The sequence below is a fragment of the Mauremys mutica genome, chromosome 5 (genome assembly GCF_020497125.1).
Source record: "Mauremys mutica isolate MM-2020 ecotype Southern chromosome 5, ASM2049712v1, whole genome shotgun sequence".
In the NCBI taxonomy this organism is placed as follows: domain Eukaryota; kingdom Metazoa; phylum Chordata; order Testudines; family Geoemydidae; genus Mauremys; species Mauremys mutica.
In genome coordinates, this window is record NC_059076.1 from 123,410,898 (window position 1) to 123,430,381 (window position 19,484).

Genomic DNA, 19,484 nt, shown 5'->3' on the forward strand with positions numbered 1-19,484 from the left:
GGTCTCCTTACCCTGATAACTCAGTGGTTTGCGCATTGGCCTGCTAAACCTAGGGTTGTGAGTTCAAACCTTGAGGGAGCCACTTAGGGATCTGGGGCAAAGTCAGTACTTGGTCCTGCTAGTGAAGGACCAAGTTATTATTATTTATTTATCCCAGTTATTATTATTTATTTATCCCAGTTTGATTTTAAAAATAAATAAATAAAAGCATCACTAACCTAGATATAAGCCAGGCAGATTTCTACAAGAATGTGAGGTAGGACCAAGGAGTAATAGGAAGTCCTGTCTTTGAACATAATGGCCAGACATACAAGATGAGCTATTGCCCAGCTGCTAAGTTATGTAAAAAGACGTTAAAAACTACAGTGAATATTTTCCCGTACAAGGAATTGCTGTAGTTGCTACACGGATGGTATGTGATCATGAATGCAGAAGAGGTGATCCATGTTGTTCCAAGGTACTAGTCCTCAATGAGAAGTATATAGGACAAATTTAGAGTTTCTAGACTCAGCTGTTTTTGGCTATAATGTGAAAACATGAAGGTGCTATAGGGAAAATTGGACTAATGGATTAATAAAGACTGGCATCATTGTCAAGCAAATTGAAATATAAATTTAGCGACACAAGTAAAGGCATATTATGCAAAGATCTTAGGAGACAATCAAAGTCTTTGGCTATTCAGTGACTAGGCTAATTGAGAGTTTAACTAAAATTCAGTTAATTTGATTTTATATTTTAAATTATTCCTTCTGATTCATTAAAGCAAACCATACTTTAAGCAGCAAGTGTTTCCATACCCACACATCTCTTCTAGATTGTTTCTGCTGCTATGTTGACACTTTACACTTATTTGGCAAACAGTTGGCAGTACTTTTGTACTATCAACTGCCAACATCATTAGGGCCAACCAAACAAAAAAGAGGAAAAGAATTGGGAAGTTATTTTGTTTGAAGTCATTCTTAGAGATCACCAGATCTGATAGTTTCAAGCCAGCACGAAGCATGGTCTAGTGATCTGATTTAGCATCTAAGGCTGCATCTATGCTATGGACCCTACAGCGGCACAGCTGTACCGCTGCAGCTGCACTGCTGTAGGGTCTCCTGTGCAGTCGCTCTATGGGGGCGGGAGAGATCGTTCCCACCAGCATTACTGAACCATCCCTAACAAGCAGCGGTAGCTATGTCAGCTGGAGATGCTCTCTCACTGATATAATGATGTCCACACCAGCGCTTTTGCGGATGAAACTTGTGTCAGTCAGGGGTATGTTTTTTTTCCCGAACCCTTGACTAACAAAAGTGCTAGTGTAAACAACGCCTGAGAGTCAGGAACTCCTGAATTTTAACCAACACTTTGAAGTAGACCTTTTCTATGGATTTGAGCAAGGCACGCAACACCTCTGTTTCAATTTCCTTATCTGTGAAATGTGGTTAACAGCCATCTACCTCACAAGGATGTGAAGGATTAGTGTCTGTAAAGTGCTTTTAAGATTAATATTTTGCCTACCCCCATCTGTGTCATGAGAAAGTCTCGGATTAAAAGAGCTGTGCAGTCCATAATTGAGAACATAGTCCTTTTTCCTCTATCATGGCTTTGGGAAGTGGAAATGGGTTTAACTTTTCACAAGAGCACAGTAGAGTAGGAAAAATAATTAGCAAATTCAAGTGAAATATTTATGCTCTAATAAATGTAATGTAACCTGCTCCTATCGAACCTCATGCAATTTCCCCATTTCATAGGATGAATTATTGATGTACTCCAACATTATCTGCAAGATCCTTGGCGCTACGCCGCCTTACACCAACTAAGGATTTGACCCTTTATGTAAGAAGCAGCAACTATGCACTTCTCTAGTCTCTCCTGCCCCTTCATACCATGCATTGAGAGATGAGAAAAATGGCAGCAGGGAAGGAGAGGATGTCTCAGAGATCTGGATGGTTTTTGCCTCACCTGTCCAGCTCTCTTCAAGTGAAGATTAACTTTATTTCTTATGCATCCATCACTACAGCATATGAGTCAGTTTCATGCACTCACAGCCCTCACACCAACTCAGGATAAAGGGGACAGCAACTAAGCTGATGTGGGGTGTTCCTAATCAGGGCCGGCTCTACCATTTTTGCCACCCCACCAAAAAAAAAAAAAAAAAAAAAAGGCTGCCGGACTGTGCCGCCCCAAGAATGGACAGAATGCCGCCCCAGGCACATGCTTCCTCCGCTGGTGCCCGGAGACGGCCCTGTTCCTGGTTAAAGCAGTGAAAGAGATCTTTCCAGGACCAATGGGTGCACTCCACATGTGACAAAAACATTACTATTTGAGCAGCACTTTGAAAAATGCAAGACACATCAGGATGCCTCCAGGACAGAGACCTAAAAGACTGAAAATAAGACACTCCCTACTGATCAAGGGATCAGGATTCCAAGCCAAAATATGTTGTACTTGCTCATATCTATCTAAGGGGGAAAGGGAGAAAAATAGAAACAATGTTTATGCACTGTCATTACTACTCACAATACTTTAATCTTGAGTACGACTGGTCATATCAAGCCAGCTGCTGTCAAACTATACATCTGAGGCTTGAATAAAGACTGGGAGTGGATGGGTCATTACACAAAGTAAAAACTATTTCCCCATGCTAATTTTTCCCCTACTGTTACTCACACCTTCTTGTCAAATGTTTGAAATGGGCTATCCTGATTATCACTACAAAAGGTTTTTTTCTCCTGATGATAATAGCCCACCTTAATTGATTAGTCTCATTGGAGTTGGTATGGCAACACTCATTTTTTCATGTTCTCTGTTTATATATATCTTCCTACTGTATTTTCCACTACATGCATCTGATGAAGTGGGTTTTAGCCCACGAAAGCTTATGCCCAAATAAATTTATTAGTCTCTAAGGTGCCACAAGTACTCCTCGATCTTTTTGTTTATACATCTGAGAGTACAGTAAAAACTCCCTTTTGGTCAGTCATACCATCGTAATTTATTCTATATATAGTGGAATCTAAACTAAGGAGGCAACCCTATGTTAAGCAGCCACTTGAAAATATTCCCAGTTACCACTCTATCCTTAGTGGGACCTGGCTCCAAGCTCTACTATGCTCATGTGCTGCCCACACTCTCCCCATTTCTTAGATCATTCCAATGCAAACTCCAAACCCAGGCTGCAACACTACAGATGTATATTGTCAGTGGAACTAAATCACTCATCTAGGCTGACGCGGTCTTTTTAACTAACATTGGGAGATGTATCAACATTGTGATCATTATTCTACTTTCTAAGCCCAATTTCAAAGCTAAAGACTGGTTTGTTTTTTTTGTTGTTGTTTTTTTTTTGGTTCAGGCAGCTTAAGACAGATTTCACCGGATACACATACAGTATACATGCCAAACCTATTCAGAGTGGGAGTGACTTGCAAAACTTATAGGGCCAGATTCCTCCACCCTTACTCACTTTGACTCATCCCACTGAAATCAGTGGAACTACTCAGTAAGCTACCCAATGCAATTAAAAGTAGGAAGATCAGGTCCAAAGAGAAGAACAGTGGAGCTCAGAGCAAGGATCTACTAAGAGCAAAGGGTAGTATGAAAGCTTTTATGCAGCCACTTATGCAAGTCTGGGGAGGCTTTCATGTAGCCACTTATGCAACTGTGCATTCAGAAAAAAAACTATTTGAGAGAACAAGATTTCAGACTTATTTAAAATATGGTTGCTCTTTGGAGAAGCCCTCTCAAAGTTAGGAGACTCTCTGCAGTTATACAGTCAGACACTTTCATACCAAGCAATGTAAAACACTCAACCTGAAACTGCAGACGGCATTCATCAGGTACTTTTTACGTTGCCAGGGATTTTGAGGACAAGGCAAACGTTTCTTAAAGTTTTTGACAAAGTTAGAGCCTATTTCAGTTGAACAGGGAGTGTCCTCCTGCTAGTAACCCACCTTCCCATAATCACTTTTTGAGTTAAAGAATACGGTTAAAATATCTCTCGGAAACATCCGGCAAAGTCATTTGCACCCAGGGAAGTGGGAGAGCAAAGAAACATTAAAAACTGTTTACAATTAATCCTAAACAAGGGAGCTTTGGCAGGTGCCTTTATTATATGGCTGTTTACATCCTACCTTGGTGAAGTTGAGGAACAAGCTCCCCTCTCCGCTCACGACGCTCCCTAGCTCTGACAGCAACCCGCGTCACCCCCACATTTCCATGCCATTGCTCCTCGCCCAGCCCCCCTTTACAACCCCTCCGCTCCCTGCCCCCTTCGAGTGCCCCCTTCCCCAAACCCTCTCGCCCCCTCCCCTGGCACTGCCGCCTCCCTCTCTTCTCACCCTAAGTCCTCCCCCCTTGCACCAGTCGTTTCCCAGCGCCCCCTCCTCCTCCCCCAGCACCCCGTCCCCTCAGAGCCCCTCCCCGGCACGCACACATCCCTTCTTCGCCCCCTCCCTGCGCTCACCTTCCCTGGCTTTCAGCAGCACCGTGTTGGCCACGATGTTCTCGATCTCCATGATCAGGGCTCCAACCAAGTCCCCTGTCCCCTCAGAGGCACCACCTCCTTCGCCCCCTCCTCCTGCCCCGCCACCGCCGGGACACCCGGGCTCCACTCATCCAGCCCCGAGGGCTAGTGCTGGGCTCTCCTCTCCCCCATCACCCGCTCCTCACTCACTCACTCGCCGCCCCCTCCCGCCTGTGCCCGGGGGGGCGGAGAAAGGGGACGGGCGGGGCGGGGCCTGCCCACACTGGGCCGGACTATGCCGCGCTCTCCCGCCTCTCGCCCCTTACAGCTCCGCCCCGAAGACTACAGCTCCCAGCAGGCAACGCGCTCCCCCGGCCCGGCGGCCTCTTGCGTCAAAGCTGGCTCATTGGTAGCTAAGAGTAGTAAGCACGCGCGCTCGGTGGGGTGTTCCTCGCCTCTCACCCGCAAGGGTGGAGCATTGCATGCCGGGATATATAGTCATGTAGTTCATACCGCTCCGATCTCTTCTCCTACAGAGCCTAGCCGCTACTACCACTAAGTCCCGCGGGATGTCGAGGTCACCTCTCGCGAGAAGTGTGACCGCGTTGCTGCTTAGCTTGCTCTGTAGGTAATGTGAGCGGTAGTCAGTAGAGACGCTGGACAGGCTGATTAGGGACTCTGGTCGAGCCTTTAGATCTCACGATACTTAGAAGCTCTCGCGCGAGGTGGTGCGTTCACACAGCGGGGGGCAGCTTGGGGCAGTTTAAGGTCGCCCCCCCCGGTCGCCATTTTGTTTAGCGTGGCTCGCTCCACAGGCCCATTCCCTCTACCTCAGGAGCCTGTACAAGACCGTAGTCCTGGTTCTTTATGCTGCTGAGTGAGTATTGACCCCAGCCACCCACGACAATGGGGAAGTCAACTAAGCAGAGGAGAAAGGGCCAAGTGGCTGCCAGGGCCAAGGGCCCAAGTGGGGCAGGGACAGCGTTGGTCAAGAACAACCCTTTCGAGGTGAAGGTCAACAAGCAGAAGTTTAATATCTTGGGGAGGAGAACCAAACACGACGTGGGGCTGCCGGGCGTCTCGCGGTCCAAGGCTGTCAAGAAGGTAAGACTGGGGGGAGGGCACTCATCAAATGAGGACAAGGTGTGGATCCCACCACTCTGGAGCAAGCCTTTGCTGCCAGATGGGGGCAGTGGTGGTGCACACCCACAGACTGTGCAAATGATGGTACACAAACTGTTTGAACACAGGATTCTATAGCAGGGGTCGGCAACCTTTCGTAAGTGGTATGCCGAGTCTTCATTTATTCACTCTAATGTAAGGTTTCGTGTGCCAGTAATACATTTTAACATTTTTAGGTTTCTTTCTATAAGTCTATAATATATAACTAAACTATTGTTGTATGTAAAGTAAATAAGGTTTTTAAAATGTTTAAGAAGCTTCATTTTAAAATTAAATTAATAAATAAATTAAGTGTGAGTGCCACTGAAAATCAGTATGCGTGCCATAGGTTGCCTACCTCTGTTCTATAGCATGGCTCAGAGAGGTTGATGTCACAAACCTCACCAAGGCTGTCCTTATGTCATGTTGGGGTAAGCCCCATTCTCAAACTCTATAGCCCTGGAATAGAATATAGGCCAGTGAGTAGGGATTTTTTTCCAGCCTTTGTTATTTACTTGCTCTGTGACTTTTGGTAAGCCACTTTATTCTTCTACTTGTTGATGGTGGTGATGATAACAATGAACATTTGTATTGCAGTATTGTCTAAGGGGCCTGGAGAGGACTAGAGCCCCATTTTAGTTAGTGCTGTATAAATGTTGATAAACCATCCCTGCTCTGGAAAATTGTCAAGCAAAAAGATTGCTCTATGCCTTGATTTCTCTGACTTGAAAATGACATTTACCTCACTCAAGGATTGTGAGACTTAATGTTATAAAGCCTTTTGGGACCCCCAGATGAAAAATGCTATAGTCTAAAGAACTATGCATCCTATATATTCACATCTTGAATGCTAGGTGCGGATCTGGTGTCCCTCCCGCCACCCCCAACCCATCTGAAAAAAGGATATTTGGAATTGGAAAACGTACAGAGAAAAATGATTAGAGGGTATGGAACAGCTTCCGTATGAGGAGAGAGTAAAGAGACTGGGACTGTTCAGCTTGGGAGAGATGACTAGGGGGGATATGATAAAGGTCTATAAAATCTTGACTGGTGTGGAGAAAGTGAATAAGGAATTTTATTCCTTCACAAACACAAGAAATTGGCAGCATTCAGATTAATAGGTGGCAGGTTTAAAACAAACAGAAGTCCTTCACACAATGCACAGTCAGCCTGTGGAACTTCATGCCTGGGGATGTTGTGAAGGCCAAATCTATAACAGGGTTCACAAAGAACGACATGATTTCCTGGAGGATAAGTCTGTCAATGGCTATTAGCCAGGATGGGCAGGGATGCAACACAATGCACTGAGCATCCCTAGCCTCTTCCAGAAGCTGGGAGTGAATGACAAGAGATGGATCACTTGATGATTGCTTGTTTTGTTCATTCCTGCTGAAGCACCTGGCATTAGCCACTGTCTGAAAACAGGATACTGGGCAAGATGGACCATTGGTCTGACCCAGTATGGTCGTTCTTAACTACAGAAACCTTTTTTTTTATTATTATGTTGATCCAAGCTACACTGGTCCAACTGGTGTTGTGGAGTAGACAAAGTAAGGCTACAATGTGATGATGCCTCAAAATGCCCCTTTAAGGGTGTTCATGAATGTCTCTGTGTGTTCTATATGTCCCACACCCTGAGACCATCTCTAAAACTGGCTCCTACGCTGTTAGTGACTGCCCCTGCTGTTGATATCAAGGTCAGAGCTCTGTCTTCAGGATGTAGTGACTTATTAATCACTGAAAACTACAGCCACGTTAGTTGAATGGTGAAAATACATAAGCCTTCATTTACTTTCACCTTGCTAAGGCTCATAGTCAACATATAAAAGTATAGGAAACCTAACATATATGCTCCCAAACTGCCTCATAAGTGATTCAGGCTTACTGTCCAAGAAAGGTAATATTGTAGCTTGCTGGGCTTACAGATGAGGGTATGTCTGTGCTACTGTGCCACAGCTACAGCTGTGCCAGTGTAGTGTAGACACTACAGTGACAGGAAGAGTTTTTCCATTGCTATGGTAAATCCACCTTCTCAAGAGACAGTAAATACACCTTCTCAAAAGACAGAGACAGATGGAAGAATTCTTTCATCAAGCTAGCTGCATCTACAGTGGGGATTAGGTCAACCTAACTATGATGCATGAGGCAATACATTTTTTACAACCCTGAGCAATGTGTGTAGGATGACCTAAATCTTAGGTATAGACCAGCTTCAGACAAGATTCAAACTTCCCCAAATGGTCTATACCAATGTTTCTCAGCGACCGGTCCACGTCAGCCTCCTTGCCAGGCCTCAGATTTCTCTGATACAGTTTAGGAAGGCAGCAAGGCAGTCCCTGGTATCAAAAAGGTTGAGAAATACTGTTTTATATCGCAGTGGGAGTTTAGGCCCCAAGCCTGTCAAATGTTAACTTCATTAATATTTATAGTCTCTTTGATTTCAATGTAAGGATGTGCTTAAGTCTTTGCACTAAGGAGCCTTAGACATTTTTTACTTTATGGGAAACACATTTATCTGAGAAGACCAAGAGGAATAAGTCTGGATTGCGAAGGACCTGTACCCAACATTGATTAAAAAAAATAAAATACTACTTTAAAGTTTCCCCTCATTGGAAAGGAAATAGTTAGGCAAGTGTTGAGATAAGACTTCTGCTTTTCTTTTAAACTCTGTGTTGTTATCTTATCTATCAAACTACCTTTACCCAATTTGTTTATTTCATCCGTCAGTTGCATCCTGTACTCTCTGTATCCTAGATTGTGAGCTCTGGGGGAAGGGACTGTCTTCTTTACTTCTTCTTTGTATCGTGCCTGTTCCTTGATTAAGATTCCTTGATGCTACTGTAATATAAATAATAGGCCACAGACAGCAAAATCAGAGTGGTTACTCTGACTTGGCACCAAGTCCATAGCCAAAAGTACCACCACATTAGAGAGCATCTTGACTACATACATACTATATGTCTGGGAGCCCAGTAATCTGATGCATCCCTTACTGAAGGCACCAGAAGTACTTCCCTATCTGCAAGTGTGATGGAAATGCAGTACTGGATTGTATTAAATCTCTGTTAAAAATAAATTTATTTTCCTCACTTTCTCACTGCTATGTATACCAGGGGTAGCCAAACTGCAGCTCATGAGCCACATGTGGCTCTTTTATAGTTAAAGTGTGGCTCGCAGAGCCCGCATGCCCTCCCCCATTCTCCACCTACCAGACTAGGGGAGCTCAGGGCTTCTGCCCTGCAGTGGGAGGTGATGAGGCTTGTGGCTTCTTCTGCCCAATAGGGATGGGGGTGGTCTCAGGGCTTCAGCCCTGTAGGAGGCGCCTGCCGGAGCTTGGGGCTTCAGCGGGAGAAGCGCTGAAACCCTGTGCCCAAGCAGGTGCACCCCAGCTCTTGAACTTCTGAAGATTGTTGTATGCAGCTCAAAGGGTCAGTAAGTTTGGTCACCCCTGGTATATACCACCCATCAGCAAACAGACTTGAGAGATCTCCTTCAAAAGAAAAACAAATCTATCTGAGAGAGACTACAGCACAGAGGACACCGTTGTTTAATTTATCATCATGTATACTTTGAAAACCCTTGAGAAGCCCTGTATGAGATAAAGTTACTGTGAATAAAGTTAATCAATGAAAGGGTCTCCGTAATATGTGTCAAGATGGAGAAGTTTGTTTTTGTTTTTTTTCCAAAAATATTACAAAGAGAAACTGCATCTTGTTAAAAATTCCTTGAAAATTATATACAGGGACGTAAAATAAACGGATGGAAAGGGAACATAAATTCTGCAGTGTCTCATCTGAAGTAAGACTTCCACTATTTAGTAATCCTGAATCTGCAGATTCTGCATCTGTGACATGGGTGTAAAAGGCTATAGCTTGAACAGGGGTCGGCAACCTTTCAGAAGTGGTGTGCCGAGTCTTTATGTATTCACTCTAATTTAAGGTTTTGCGTGCCGGTAATACATTTTAATGTTTTTTAGAAGGTCTCTCTATATAGGTCTGTATATTATATAACAAAACTATTGTTGTATTGTAAAATAAACAAGGTTTTCAAAATGTTTAAGAAGCTGCATTTTAAAATTAAATAAAAATGTTGATCTTACACCGCCGGCCCGCTCAGCCCGCTGCTGGTCTGGGGTTCTGTTCACCTAGGCCAGCAGCGGGCTGAGCAGGGCTGGTGGCTGGGACCCCAGCTGGCAAGGATCTGGCAGCGGGCTGTGTAGGGCCGGCGGCCGGGACCCCAGACCGGCAGTTGGCTGTGCCGCTCAGCCCACTGCCACCCATGGGTTCCATCCGCCGGCTCCTGCCAGCCGGGATCCCGGCTGCCGGACCCGCTCAGCCCGCTGCTGGTCTGGGGTCCCGGCCCTGCCCACATACAGTGGGTACCTACCTTTTCCCTGGTTCTGGCCCATTCTCTTCCTCTCTCTGCACTGCGCTGAGGGTGGGAGTGCACTGAGCACAGGGCTGGAGGTGAAGGGTCTGGCCAGGAGCTAGAACGACGGGGGGCTCAGGGTTGGGGCAGGAGGTTTGAGTGTGGGGCACTTACCTGGGCAGCTCCCATTTGGTGCAAGGGGTGCAGGTGGGAATGGGAGGGAGGGGTGCAAGAGTCAGGATGTAGGGGGTGCATGGGGTGTGACTGGGCTGGGTATGTGGGGGGGGTGCAAGAGTCAGGGCTGGGGTCGTGGGGGAGTGAAGGAGTCAAGCAGAGGGCTGGGTGTGTATGAGGGGGGTACAGGGCTCAGGGCAGGGGTCTGGGGGGTGTGCGAGGCTCAGGGCAGAGGGCTGGGGGGTGTGTGGGGCTCAGGGCAGGGGTCTGGGGGGTGTGCGGGGCTCAGGGCAGAGGGCTGGGGTGTGTGTGAGGGGGGTCAGGGCAGGGGCTGGAGGGGATATGCCCCTATTCCACGCCCCCCTTCCCCAAGGCCCTGCCCCCGCTTCTCCACCTCAGCTGGGAGCAGCAAGCACGCTGACTCTGCTCCCTCCCGACCCCCTCCCTCGCAAGGGCCATCAGCTGATCGGCCGGCAGGGAGGGAGCACACTATGGGAAGAGGCAGGGGAGCCTGCAGGACCAAGCTTCTGCCCCTTGCCCCGTGCCCTCGTGGGGGGAGGGGAGGGCAGGGGGAGCGGAGGGCGGAGAACTGGGGGCCGGGCCGGGCTGGGCAGGATTTTTAATGGCACGCTGCTGCCTGCCGGGACGCCGCCATTAAAAATTGGCTCGCATGCCATCTTTGACACGCATGCCATAGGTTGCCGACCCCTGATATAGATAGATAGATAGATTCTTTCTTGTACACAAGGAGCTGGACTGAGATGACAGTTCTTCATTGTCATTGTTTATAGTTGTTTTAGGACTATAATAAAGTATAATCATTGAATGAAATAAAGGTAAAAACATAAATTTTATAAGTTTATAATAAATAAAAATAAATTTAAATAAATTTATTGATTAGAATTGGTCTTTTTATATTCCACTGTAGTGTTCTCATATTCAGTGTGTATATGTTTGAATAAATTAGGCCTTAATTCATTGGCTTCAGGTGTGCTTTTGTTAAGTTAATGCATTGATCTGTTTTTCAGCGTACACAAACTTTGCTGAAAGAATACAAAGAACGGGAAAAGTCCAATGTATTTAAAGATAAGCGTTTTGGTGAATATAATACCAAAATAAGCCCAGAGGAGAAGATGATGAAGAGGTTTGCATTGGAACGACAGGTAAAGTATAGGAATGAAAAATAATTTAAAAAAAAATAGATGTAGAAATTTTTCATTTGCCAAATAAAGCTCTCTGTAAATAATACGTTGCTTTGCCCCTAAGGATTCTACCAAAACCTATAACATGGCAACCATACCTAACTTTCATTTTTTTTTACTTCCACACATTCTGTTTTCTGAAAGCCTATCTGCATCTTTTATTTGATGTAAATGAATTCCAGAATTAGAGCTCATAAAAAAAAAATATAGAAAATTTCAGAATTTTTGGTGGAAATAAGAAAACCAAAACATTTTGGCCAAAAACTGAAATAGTTTGGTTGTCAGGGATTTGAGGATTTTTATGAAAAATCAAAATTTTCTATGTAAAGGAGACATTTTTGATGAAAAAATTATTTAGTCAAAAATCAATTTTTCTATTGAACAAGTTTTTGCCCCGAAAATTTTTGACCAGCCCAATCCAAAATAAAAAATTTAAAACTGAATTACTTTAACATTTACAAAGTTGTGATTTTGGGGGGTTAAACTGGACAGAATTAAATTTAATTCCCACAAAATGTAAATCCTTTACCTGTCATTAAACACTATTTTACGTTCTTACTGACACTCCTGAAAAAGGCCGTTTCCCTCGATGGCCCATGAAGCTCATTTTTGGGTCTTACCACTCTAAGACAGTGATCCCCAAACTTTTTACCTCGTGTTCCCCCCTTACCCTTCCCAGGAGTGGGGCCGTGGCTCTGGGAGGGGAGGATATGAAGAGAGGGTAAGGGGGCTAAGTCTGGGGCCACAGCTGAGGGCGGGGCCGGCAGCAGAGCCAAGGCCAGCAGCTGGGTCCAGGAGCAAAGCTCGGTGGTGTTCCCTCCCCACCCCCTGTAGGGGCTGGCCCAGGCCCCAGTTGCACCCCCTGAACATTCCTTGGTGCCCCCCAAGGGGGGCGCACCCCACAGTTTGGGGACCTCTGCTCTAAGAAATGGAATTAGTTTTGAATACTACTTCCATCTACATCATGTTTGGACTCCTGAGTTAAGCAGCATAATTGCATGTGCAGAAAATTCTAGGAATAAGATTAAGTTACTGGAATGGTTAACTAATTTTTTAGTGGTTATTAAGCTTGAAACATTTTATTTAAAAAAAATTATTATTATTTTTTTACTTTTTACATATACAAAATCCAAGCTTGCTTTTTTAGTAATTTTACCAGTCATTTTTTAACTAATAAAAAACGCCCTTCCCCAGAATACTGTGCCTGATTCACCACTCACTTAATTAAACCAGTGTTGTGAGTCTGTAGTTTCTACAATGGATTTAATGGAGAGTAAAAACTGTTGTGAGACGCTCACCATTTCTCGCTTAATGTATCTGAATGAAATTGTAGGCTTGTTAATGTTGTTAAAATAACCGAGAAGTGAAATAGGGCTCTCCTGGCCTAAACTGAAAATATGATCTTTTGGGGGGGGGAAAAAATCTTTCTTGACCAGCCGTCGTTAACTGGTATTAATCTGAAAAATGTCTCATTACTAAATTGGTTGGTTTGATTATTTTTCACAGCAAAATCATGAAAAGAAAAGTATCTATAATCTCAATGAAGATGACGAATTGACCCATTTTGGCCAATCTTTAGCAGATATTGAAAAACTTAATGATGTTATTGATAGTGACAGTGATACTGAAGAAAGAGGAATATTGTCAGGTAAGAAAAATCAAACTGATACCTTAATACATTTTTATCCAATGTAATTTTCATTGTTAATATAGCTCTGTGAATTGTTGCGTAGCCTGCTTTCATTGAAAAATAATGTAAAGAAAATGTTCAGATTTAAATCTCTGTTCTCTTTAGTCTGATAGAAAGTGGTGATTAGAACTGGATATGGGCCAATATCATGCTGTAATTTTTAACCATTCACAATTTTAATAAATATGTATAATATTTCATCACATCATAATTGACTTTTCACATATGGATTATCGTTAAAGTAAGTGCATTCAGAATTACAATGAACTCTGGTTTAAAATCAACTATTTAGAGATGCCAGGATGCTTGCAAGTATGGTACATTATAGGTGGCACCAAAGGGAACACCTGTAATTGAGGCTGCCTGCTACATTCCATTATAAGACACTATTTTCAGTTGCTTTATAATTTTACCATACTTCAACTATATGGGCTGTAATTTTCCGTGTGTGTGTGTGGTGTTTTGGGGGGGGGGGGGGCGGGGGAATTTCAGCACAAACAGGGCAGTTGTTTCTCAGAACAAGTTAGGGGAAAATACATTGTTTTGTTCATGTTAAAACAAATAACTTTAAATTTTGTGTGTGTTTTGCATTTCTTTGGACCAGATTATGAACCCTCTACTTACAATAGTGAGCAGTTACTCATGCAAATAATCTCATTGAAGTCAGTGGGATTCCTTGTGTCAATAAGTGCTCACTAAGTGAGAAAGGGGTTTGCAGTCTGGCCATTTTGGGTATAGCTGTTCATAGGAGATATAAATTAAAATTCTTTCCATACTGATTTTTATCTTTTCTATTTGGCAAATCTGGAGCTAGTTTCTGCAACCCTTACTCATGTGAGTAATCTGTTTTTATGCAAATATCTCCCTTGACTTGGAAAGGTCTACATATATAAATAAATATTGCTCACTGAATAAAGGTTGTTTGCATGATGTTTGGCTAGGTAGATAGGTAAAAGCCAACCTGGCTGATTTTGTTTACTTCCTTTAGTTTATCTATGTCTTTCATGTCAATAGAAATGTGCACACCTCTTACAATAGTGTTTGTGAATGTTTTGCTAATGAGTTAAGTGGTAGGAGTTCATGCAGCATAGGCCCTATTGGACTACTGCACCTGACCAAAGCAAATTGCAGGATCATGGCCTTAGTTATGTTAAAACAATAGCTGATTTCTTTTTAACTTGATGAAAGATAGCTTTAAAGAAAAAATAGATATTTAATTCTGTAGCCCATTAGATTATAAACACTTTACATAAAAATTTTGTTTTAAACAGGTTTTCAGGTTATTTTGTTTTGGGGGTACTCATTGAATAAAAGCACTGAACACACAAATTGTGTCTTACATGAAAGTTAGGACAGTGAACACAAGCAAAAAAATCCATTGTTGAGGCTAACATATTATCCTAGGTTCCTCTCATGAGGCGTATGTCTTTGTGATGTCCTGGTCCTGGAAGACCTGGTCCTGGAAACCCTTCTGCATGTTTGTAGTCCAGTGGGACTACTCATGTTCTTAAAATTAATTGTTTCTAAATATCTGTGGGATCAGGGCCTAAGTTTATGTGCTCTTATAAATTAAATACAGTCAATGTCTGGTGATTAAAGCACATTTTGTTCCTGGCATAGACCTTTTCTGGAATGTTGGTCAAGTCACTTGACTTCTCAGTGCTCTATCTGTAAAATAGGAATAATAATGGTTATCTTCATATTAGTGTTGTAAGGCTTAATTAATATATTAAAGTGCTTTGAGGCCATCAGATAAAAAGTGCTATATTGCTGTCTTAAATCAAAAAGTATCTTTTGCCTGTGTGTATATGAAAGAAAATTTAACAAAGTTTGGAAATCCAGGGTCATGGTGGGAATCCTTTTCTGAAAAGTCTTAACTTAGGCCAAGCATCAATCTTTATCTGCAGAAATGGGGTTTAAACCTTGGTTAACTAGCTATTTTATTCTTTCATGGAATCCATCAGTTGCTCCTGTGCCCTAATAATAGGGAAATAGGACCCAACAGCTTAAGGGGAGAATAAATCTATAGATTCATTAATTCTTTCAATTCTCTTTTTTTCAGCTGAGCTAACTGCTGCTCACTTTGGAGGGGGTGGAGGTCTCCTTCGTAGGAAAGCACTCACTGGAGAACAAGATGAAGAGGAGGAAAAACCTAAATCTCGCAAGGAGCTCATTGAAGAGCTGATTGCCAAATCCAAAAAAGAGAAGGTGAGTTTATAGCTTTTGAATAAAAAAACTGAACAGACAACATTAAGTACCACATCATTTTCCATGTGAAAACTTACAGAAGCAGAAAACATTCAATAAAACCATTATCAGCTTTAGGACATGGAAACAAACAAATCCTCTCTCTTCACAGGAGAAGAAATATTGGTGGCACAGTAAGCAGAGGGGAGATGGCTTTCTAAATATAGAGCCAAAAATCATATATCTGATTCTGTTTACCTTGGGAAAACTGTATAGAGTGTCTGCCTTTCTGTAGGTTCCCAAACCCTCCACCTATGAACTCTGTTAGCATGGCTGACTTGTTTGCCATGCTCTGCCCTGGAGTCACCCATTGCAGGTTTGTGCTACTTCTTCTGCCAAGGGTGCTTAACGCTGCAAAATAGGAGTTGATATGAACTAATTTTTTATTACATATTTGGTTTTGACTACATATGGACCTCATTTGCTCTTGATGCTGCAGGTGACTTCCTTTACTTCTGGGAGAATTCTGTGCCACTGCGCATGCGCAAAATTATGTCCCCTGCAGATTTCTTTGCTTCCCTGCAGAAAAATGACTTTCTGACAGGGAAGCAAAGGGAAGCCACAAGAGCGGTCATGCAGCCCTTCCCAGCAGAATGTTTCGGGTGCCCAGGCCAGCCAGCAGAGGGGTAAATCACTGTGGGGATGGGGTGGGACTGGGGAAGACCCCTACCCTGCACCGGGCTCACCTGCTGGGCTCGGGAGGACAGGAATTCCTCTTCCCCTGCACAGCATCCGGGGCCATGTCAGACCCACCCCCAGATTTCTACTCTGGCTGTAGGAAACTCTCTTTCCCTCTATTCCTCCCCTGCGCTTCCTGCTCCCATAGCTCTTCAGCTGCAGGGGGATCACTGTATAGGGAGCTGCTCCCCCATCCGCCCAACCCCCATGCATCCAGACCCCCTCATATTCAGACCCTCCTGCCAAGCCTCACCCCGTACCCAGAACCCCCCCAACGAGCCTCACTCCCCCTGCACCTGGACCACCCTGGCTAGCCACCTGCACCTGGATGCACACGCTACCGAGCCCCAGCTGCACCTGGATCTCCACCCCACTGAGCCCCACTTCCCCAGCATCTGGATCCCCCCAACAAAGCCTCCCTGCTGAGGTCTATCTTCCCACACTCAGGAACCTCCCCCACTGAACCCCAACCACCTTCACTTGGACCCCCCTGCAGAGTCCAATTACCATTGCACCCAGAAACCCTCCATCAAGCCTCTGTGCATCCAGATCCTGCCTGTACCCAGATTGCCCCATATAGAACCCTCTCAAACCCACACCTGGATACCCCCACACTAAGCCCCTCCACACTTGGATCCTGCCTTGCTGAGCCTGCCTGCCCGCCCACACCTGGTGCACCTGGCACGGAGGGGCAGGGCCCTGGGGTGTTTCTGGGGCAAGCCCTGTTCTTGCGCTGTCAGGGTTGGGTGCAGCCTCATCGCTGAGTCCATGTCCCAGAGGGGAGCTGAACAGTGATCTCCCACCTCTGTGCAGCCAGTGGCCTGTGCTCCCCAGTCCCATGCTGGAGACTTCACAATATTTTAAAATTCTGCACATTTTAATTATTTTGGCACAGAATGCTCTCAGGAGTATTCCTTGTTCAGTTACATACATTACTGGCCAATTGAAAAATAATGTTGTATGCATATTTTTATCTTTCTAGAGAGAGAGACAGACTCAGAGAGAGAATGCCTTGGAACTCACAGAAAAACTTGACACTGACTGGAAAGAAATCCAAACCCTTCTGTCCCACAAAACCCCCAAGTCAGAGAGGAAAGATAAAGAAGAGGAGAAACCCAAGGTAAGGTTCTGGCAATACAGCTTTGTTTTGTTGCAACTGATATGACTCCATTACTGGAACCAAAGTAGAGATGCAAGTTAAGGGGGAAGTTGATTACTAGTGATTTGTAGCTGATCATTTCTAATTAAAATATTAAAAATAAACCCCCTGTGTGTTAGTTAAATTGAAAGAATTCTACAGTCTTTGAGGAGTTTCATGTCAGAATTGTGAGGTTGGAAGGATCTTAAGTAGATACTAATTTTAGAGAAATAAAAGGATTCATATTAAGTATTTTAAGACTTATACTCCCAGTAAGTCATAATTATGGCTACTCTTCGTTCTTTTTCATTAGCTGTTGAATTTGAGAGAGATTCCTCGTTGGATAAAAATGTTAACAATATTCTGGTTTATTTTTAAGACAAACATTTTCCTGACGAGTTGGCATTTGCTTGAAAAGGATATTGACTGACTTTGTAAATGCTTTTGAAATGTCTTTTGTACACAAATTCTCTAACTTAGCAATAGCTTTCTGTGGCAGTAACTTCACTTCTGCGTCACCTGACCTATGAAATCTCTCTTGAGACTTAAACAAAAAAGGGTGGAAATACTAGTGATTTGGATAGATTCATTGTGAAAATGAACCCAGAAATTCTAACAGGTAGACAAATCTATTATGCCATGAATAACTGATCAGGTTTTTTGCTAGGGATCGGCATAATGGGTGTTAAATTGAGATGTGAGACCCCTATGGATTTTGTTTTGAGATCTGTTGATTACAGAGAAAATGGGAATCAGTAATGTTCTGTTGCATTCGTATGCAGTTTGGGAGATAATTCATAATCTGGTTAAGTATAAGAGGAAAAGTTTGTCAGATTTATATCTCTAATTTTTTAGACAAGTGGCGTGGTCTAGGGAATTCCATGCGTGACTGGGAACTAGGAATTTATGAATTCCAGTTTCATCTCTACCACTGATTTTGCAGTGTGGCTTTGGGCATGTTGAGTAACTGTACCTCAGTTTCCCTATCTGTAAAAAGAGGATAATGCCTTCATAACAGAGATGTCACTCATGTTTTGTACAGTGCTTTGAAGATATAAAGTGCTATGTAAGTTATAATTTTATTAAATATTTTGTCTATTTTTGAAGGGATATATTTTCTTATGACTTCATATTTACAAATGTATGTATGCTTTGTAGAATGAGAATTTTCCTGGAGGGGGAAGTCTTCATGAATTTTAATTTCCACCCATTAGTCTTTCCCTTGACCTTGTATTGTGTTGGCCTTCCTTCCCGCCTTCTCCAGAGCCAATCATAGTCATTCCTGAATGAGCCAGAGGGCTTCCTGTGGAGGAGCACAGAAAAGTAATATATTTATTAATTATGAAATTGTGTATTTCTTTAGCCTGATGAGTATGATATGATTGTTCGAGAACTTGGGTTTGAGATGAAGGCGCAACCCTCTGACAGGATGAAGACTGAGGAAGAGTTGGCGAAAGAGGAGCAAGAAAGACTCCAGAAATTAGAGGTACCAGACTGTTTCAGATTGTGTTGTAGCCCTCTCACCGGTAGTGACCTCTTACAGTTTTTTGACATTGCTTAACCTCAGTTTGAAAGCAGTCACACTAAAAATTGCAGGAGATGAATCTGAGAATAAGTCCCCTGTCCTGTTCTAATGCCACTATTTGCATCACTACACTGATTTTGTGATTTACCTTTTTTTTTTTCATGGATTTTTAGTTTGACCATTAAAAAATATGCTGAATACTTGGCTTGTGAGATTACATAGCAAGAGAACATTTTTTTTTTTTCAGTTAAAAACAAGTAGCACGTTGGCTATGTTTTATATATCATTCAGACCTAAGATGTGCTTAAACTTTGTTAGATGAGCCTGTTTGGTGCACAGGAGCTGAATTAACATCTGGGCAAATCCTGCACCGCTTCCCTCCTGTAGCTGCAAAGGGTCCCCTGGCAATTGCGCTAATGTGATTCTGCTCTGTGAAGGGGTAGGATTTGCCTGGGAAGGTTTGTATGTTCCCTACACAATTTGGAGCTCAGTGCTCCCTGTGCATCAGTGCACAAAGAGTGGATCTAGGTAGGGCCAAAAGCCTTCTGTTAAATTGATCTTCCCCACATAGAAGGGTCAAATTAGGACTGCAGGGCTACCTCAGCATCAAGCCTTCTATAGTGACCACAGAGCTGCTCAGCAACTACTCATCAAAGTGCGGGGGAAGGATTTGTTTCCCCTTCTCCATACTGTGCATCTCTCTAGTGTCTAGTCCAACTAATTGCTGGGGGAGGAGGGAATGCCCCACAATAAGTAATGGCTCAGTTACAGCCTGATGAGTCAGTTGACAGATTCCCATAGAGTTAAAATTATTTTCAAAGCCTTGTGTTTTGTTCAAACCCATTTTAAAT

The 19,484-nt window shown here is 43.4% G+C and overlaps 2 protein-coding genes across 2 annotated transcripts in view; one reads left to right on the forward strand and one right to left on the reverse strand.

Moving 5' to 3' along the window:
* The window catches only part of GRK4 (G protein-coupled receptor kinase 4), a 71,818-nt gene extending 67,245 nt beyond the window's left edge, over nucleotides 1-4,573 (reverse strand). Inside the window, exon 1 of the mRNA XM_045018928.1 lies at nucleotides 4,451-4,573. Within this exon, the coding sequence (XP_044874863.1) occupies nucleotides 4,451-4,502 (52 nt within the window). The 5' untranslated portion in view covers nucleotides 4,503-4,573. The remainder of the gene's footprint in view (nucleotides 1-4,450) is intronic.
* A 508-nt stretch (nucleotides 4,574-5,081) lies between these two features.
* The window catches only part of NOP14 (NOP14 nucleolar protein), a 40,246-nt gene continuing 25,843 nt past the window's right edge, over nucleotides 5,082-19,484 (forward strand). The window contains exons 1-6 of the mRNA XM_045019435.1: nucleotides 5,082-5,554; nucleotides 11,182-11,316; nucleotides 12,862-13,003; nucleotides 15,108-15,253; nucleotides 16,953-17,090; nucleotides 18,472-18,594. Coding sequence (XP_044875370.1) covers nucleotides 5,357-5,554; nucleotides 11,182-11,316; nucleotides 12,862-13,003; nucleotides 15,108-15,253; nucleotides 16,953-17,090; nucleotides 18,472-18,594 — 882 coding nt within the window. The 5' untranslated portion in view covers nucleotides 5,082-5,356. The remainder of the gene's footprint in view (nucleotides 5,555-11,181; nucleotides 11,317-12,861; nucleotides 13,004-15,107; nucleotides 15,254-16,952; nucleotides 17,091-18,471; nucleotides 18,595-19,484) is intronic.